A 6,000-nucleotide genomic window follows, 5' to 3' on the forward strand; every position below is an offset into this window, starting at 1 on the left:
CTATCAAAGGTTGCAAGTGATGTTCGCGTCTCCAATCGGACGAATGACTCTTTTCTGGATAGAATCCAGCAGCTTCAGGGTATGTTTAGGGGCGGAAAAATACTCCACGGAAGATCTGATCTGATCTTTATGAAGCATCAAAAATTGCTAAGTTGTGTACATTTTTCTGGTTCGGAACAGTGTTCCAAACTTTTGAGAAGCAACTTTTGCAATTCCAGCGACATTATATCGCCCAACACATATTGGTGACCATTTGAACACCCAACAAACACATCGAAGACATTTATCTTTTTGGAGAAAACCGATGCCTGGGTTTTCGTGGCCTTGAATTGAACTTGGTTACTTTCACCCCGATTCGAAATCACCTATAGATTCTCATTAAGATATGCCACCTCCTGCTGCCGGGGAAGATGTGCATTTGCAACCGTTGTCCCGGAGTCCAAATGAAATGACGTGACAAGTGTGCGGAATAAACAAGGAAACCGCAGTAATCGGAAGTAACAAGCTTGTGCGTGGTATGAAGGATTCATTGAAACTAAAAATAGTTTCTACACGTGGTAAATGTCTGTGTAATATGGAGGTAACAATAATTGGGAGATTATTTGCGTGAGAAGAATTTTCTCTATATTTGAAGAGTTTATTATATCGAAAGCATTTCTGAACTACTTTCACATCCTTTTAAGCTATAATTTTCGGCTCATCCTATGTTGTTTCCTTATGTTGACATCGAAATTTATTGTTGTTACTTCGGTCTTCAGTGGAAACAAACTAACTAAATATATTGTAGAAAGCGAAGGGTGCTAAATCAACCTCCTGTGGTATACCATATTGATATTCATCAATTGCCTTCCACTGGTAACATTTTCGATAGCCATTTATTGTTGACGGTCCGATGAATAACTGGTGAGTTTTACCCCATATGCCATGGACTTCCAGATTTCATCACGCAATTTTTTGTGGAAAACTTTGTGGAAGGCTTTGGTAAGATCTACCAAAATTCAGGGTGCTGTGATTTATTTTTTGTTTAATACATAATATATCTCAGTTGAGAGTTCCAGAACTACATCTTCTGTTGATCTGCCTCCTGAAACCATACTGTTCATTTGAGAGTATTTCAGTGGATTAATTAGATATTTTTGATATATCAGACATTAGTGTCATAAATTTATGATTGATGATTTCCAAGTCAGATTGGCCTTTATAAAGTGATTATATTACCAGTATACCCCATTCCAATACTTTAGTAAGAATATAAACATTATGTTTTATTTTTCAGGAATTATTCAACACGGGGATCTGCACAGTTTTCTACATTATAGCCTTTATTGTTCAACTTATCGTTTCAGCCACAATACATCACGCATATTCTCATCGAGGGATGTACATAGCAGCAGGGGTAATTATCAGTAGTAGTAGTGGTAGTAGTAGTATTCGTAGTAGTAGTTGTTACTACAATAGTGGTAGCAGTACTAGTGGTATAAGTCAAAAGTAGTCAAAGTCTCTGAGCAATAAAGCATATTTCGACTTTGACTTAGTAACTTTACTACCATATTTGAAAGCACATTTTTCGTGACTTCTTTCTTTCAATTCATACTGAAACTTGCGAAAAATGTCATTATTAGGGAAAAATGTGAATGACTCAACATATTCGTACTTTATAAAAAAGAGAAAAAACTAAAAAAGTGTTTTCAGGAAAGGAATAAAACTCGAACGTCTGAGCTGCGAGATCAGTATTAGACCGATAATTAATCGTATCAAGTCAACTGATTGTCAATACAATGAGTTCTGGATCCTTCTGGTCAGCGGCTAAAGACTGGTCAAAATTTCACAAGGGCACAATTCAATCACTAACATGAGCAGATGGTTCAATAGTAACAACAGCGATAGGAAAAACAAATTTATTTGCTGAAGTATTTAATTTTCAGGGCGAAAATAACTTTAATTTTTACAATGCAATGCATATTGTCGAATATTATTTTTTAATAGCGTCCTATTAAACGAATTCTGAAACATCTGAACATCAAGAAGTACCTGTCGTCGTACCTGTATGTATGATCTTCCACCTGTCCTCTTTAATCGAATTAGTTACACCTTTTTTTGTGTTTTCTATATTGTTTTCCCCCAGTATAAACATTGGAAAATGAATTGTTGTTATTATCATAACAATTGAAATTCATCCTGTATTCAAAAAGACAAGACAAATTTTTCAAATAACCCATGACAAGTTGCTTTTCAATAAGTTATATTAAAAATCAACATATTTCTGAATATTCCGCCATGCTTCCAGATCTTGAGCGATTATGGTGAAGATGTGCCTCCGTATAGCCGATGTCCTGGAATCCTAATGGAATGATGAGACAAATGTGTTGTCGTCAGCGAAGCAATATATTGGATTCTTGGTTTTTTCCAAAATGTCGTTGATATACAATAAAAAGAGGGTTAAAGACAATATGGATCCCTGGGAAACACCAGCGTTGACGGTGAAAATATTCAAGAGATATCCATCGACGACCACATTTTTTCAGGAAGCTGAAGATCCATACACAATAATGATCCGACAAGCCATAGCATCGATGTTTGACCAGCAAACCCTCATGCCACACACGGTCAAAGGCCTTAGAAATATCAAGCGCAACAGCTCTTGATTCTCCATGTTTCTCGACTGCGTTATTCCAAACAACGCCGTAGCCATGGGGGGGATTCGAGAGGGATTGATCCCCCCGAAAGTTCTACAAGCAACGGCCATCCAAAAATTATATCAAATACAACGATTGGCTTGTTTGAACATCACAGGAGCCATGAGAATAACACCAACCGCGGCAATGGAATGTTACGATTGCACACGGCTGGTGTAAACCTCGAAGTAGGAATGGGTCAATTGAGGCTGAGCCTATGGCGAGAAGCGCTCACTGCGCATCCTCTACTGCAGGCAACCATTGATGCAATTGTACCCAGGTTTGTGTTTAATAAACCCTACAGAATACAAATAAAACAGAACACAGAGTCAGATGCTACAAATGCAATACGCATATATACGGACGGCCCAAAAACCAAAGAAGGCTTAGGATGTGATGTGTACTCCAGATCACTAAGTCTAAGGATTGAGTGGGAAATGGGAAAAAATACAAGCGTGGTTCAAACAGAACTGGCTGGTATCTCAATTGCCACAAAAGAAATAACCAGGAAAGGAATTTCTGGCAAAAAAGTATCTGCACTGATAGCAGACAAGCCCTATTAGCCTAGAACAGACAACGTGTTACCTCAGGCCTAGTACTAGAGTGCCACCAAGATTCAGCCAAAGCCTCGGTAGATAATAATATTATCCTGGAGTGGATTAAAGGACACGACAGGAGCAAAGGTAATCGCATTGCCAACTCTATAGCCAAGAAAGCGGATGGACTAAGAAATTTGGAACCCAGTGGCACCTACGGTCTGATGACTTCGACAATTGCGGAACTAGCCAAAACGTCACACTCATGCACAATCCCTAAAAAGATGGGATGAAATCAAAGTAAGCAATCTTGCCAGGATCACCCTGGGCGACCCTGGGAAGCTGGCACCGAAGAAATATCTAGAGATGATCAATAAAAATCTACGTTTAACAGTCATAATATGGGGCTAGTGGACACACCTCTGTGCAGGATGTGTGAACAGGAAGATGAAACTGTCTGGCATGTCCTATGCGAGTTATCGTCAATAAGAGAGTGTGTGTCCTAGTGACATGTCCACCTTCCTGGAAAGGACAGGATCGACGATGACCTAGGAGGACAACTCCTCGGGAGGATGTACAATGGGTCACATGTGGCCTGAGTGCTGTGGGCCTACACTCACCCTCCCTACTCTACAGATACAGATACTATTGGAATTATAAAATCCGTTAGAAATTTTATCAAGTCCTTGGCAAAACGAACCAAGTGCTTGAAAGATAATATTGAAAAAAACCTACACGAAACACAATGTAAAACCTTACGGCAATGTGCGTACAAACTTTCAAGGTCTTGGCGACACTACCTGTTTCCACATATACCCCTGAAAGAACTTTATCTTCTCTGAAACGCCTCAAAACTTATTTAAGAAACTCCACAAGCCAGGAACGACTCAACTGTTTGGCGTTAATGTCAATCCACCGTAGAATTGACATCGACACCAAGTAGGTGATTGATTTGTTTGCTGCAAAAAAAGCTAGAAAATTAAATTTGATTTTGTGAAAAGATGTTAATATTTCTGTATTGGTTTTCTAATGAATATATATAATCATGTAACACAATTTTCTTACTTTCGTTATTTTTATATTTCATGTTTTACTACTGTTCCACCAAAACACCCGAAATTGTTTTCTGGCTACGGCCTTGATTCCAAATATGGGTGACATATCTCAATGAATTTTGATCACTTATAGCAAAGCGACTGGTCTGTGGTTATTTGCAAGATTTTTCGGAGCTACAAAAACACATGATATTCAAACGGACAAAACTTTTGAAACAAACTAATTCTTATAATACCTAGAGGAAATAGAAATAATACGAGTATACCCCTTTGCTAGTATTCCATAGGAACTGTCATGCAACCAGAACAATGATAATAATAGTGATGTGATAGTCCAAAAATGAGTTCTTAGAATTAATTGCTTTACAGCAATCTAATCTATCTACCTATTCAAAATACCCTAAGCAATAAATTCTTGAAGACTTTGCGTTGGTTTTTTTCCTCTCATCTCATTGTTGTTTTTTTTTCTAGGTTTTTGGATTGTTCAACGCTGGTGTATATGGCTTCGCTACCTACCTGTTGTCCATCGAGTGGAAAAGCAGCCGATCAACGAATTAATTTATTTCTGAACTGTAATTTAAGAAAAACTACGTACTGTCATAGGTTAAGCCACAAATGTACCTTAAATATAAGTCAGTTGAACACAGTCCTTCTTGGAAAACTTTGAAAAATCTTAAAGTACCTACATACTTGAATTTTTCGAGAAGACTATGGTGCTAGTTGTTGGCAGAGCAAACTATTTTCATTTTTGTTGAGGGTCCTCCCTTCTTTTTTTATCGAAGCGATCTAACAATTTTACAACTATTACGACAAAATTTTCACAGGTATGTACTGCATGTTAGGATATGTGCGAAAATTACGACGTTTATCAAGGCTGAAAAAATATATTCCAAAAACATAATTCATGAAATGTATAGCTCTTCTGAACCACAATAAACCACAATAAACATGCATTATTGTCAATTGCATTGAAAAGTTGAATATATATTTATGATAAAAGAAATATCACCCCTTTTATTGTTACTTTCTGTAAATGTTCTATTAGTGATAAGTATCCAGGATCATCACTTGAAAATCACTTGAATGAATCTTGAAAAATGAGAATTGAAACTTTCTAAGTTTTTTACCATTTTTATTTGTAACTAACGTTTCTGCACTTTCGAAATTTTCAATGTTTTATGTATACGTTTGAAAATGTCCATATAGGACGAAACTGCAATAAAGTTCGATACCAATAAACGTGTTTAAAAAACATAGAAAGTTTCAATTCTCACTTTTCATGAGGATTTCCTACCACGTAGTAAAAGCTACATCCATCAATTTACTCGAATGAATGTTATGTCACAAAAATTGTACCGTTGCGTTGCAATACATTTAAGCCTATTTTAATACACAACTGTAATGGTAATGTTTAAGTTTTTAAATTTTATCACAAATAACATTGTACCTAATATAATTGTATATTTTATTTAAAATTGACTATCCATTGTTTTGTATTAAAGTTATCTCCATTATATCAGATTATCATTTTTGGTTTATAAGATATTTCTCTTATTGAGAAAATCCATTAACTATTAGCGAAATATTATAATGTGCAGTAGGCAACAATCACACACATCTAATCTTTTTACGAGAAAATTACTTTCATCGAATTCTTAACTGCAAACCTGCAAAGTTTGACATTAAATATCCGTTGATATTGTTACAAACCCATATTTCAAACAACTTCCTAGA

The 6,000-nt window shown here is 36.4% G+C and overlaps 1 protein-coding gene across 1 annotated transcript in view; it reads left to right on the forward strand.

Annotated features, from left to right (window-relative positions):
- Positions 1-5,780, forward strand: part of LOC111508797 (CKLF-like MARVEL transmembrane domain-containing protein 4) — an 80,185-nt gene extending 74,405 nt beyond the window's left edge. The window contains exons 3-4 of the mRNA XM_023164408.2: positions 1,277-1,396; positions 4,738-5,780. Coding sequence (XP_023020176.1) covers positions 1,277-1,396; positions 4,738-4,824 — 207 coding nt within the window. The 3' untranslated portion in view covers positions 4,825-5,780. The remainder of the gene's footprint in view (positions 1-1,276; positions 1,397-4,737) is intronic.
- The last annotated feature ends 220 nt before the right edge of the window (positions 5,781-6,000 follow it).

The sequence above is a fragment of the Leptinotarsa decemlineata genome, unplaced genomic scaffold (genome assembly GCF_025532065.1).
Source record: "Leptinotarsa decemlineata unplaced genomic scaffold, Ldec_3_MD MMD2_tig00026363_RagTag_RagTag, whole genome shotgun sequence".
Lineage (NCBI taxonomy): Eukaryota > Metazoa > Arthropoda > Insecta > Coleoptera > Chrysomelidae > Leptinotarsa > Leptinotarsa decemlineata.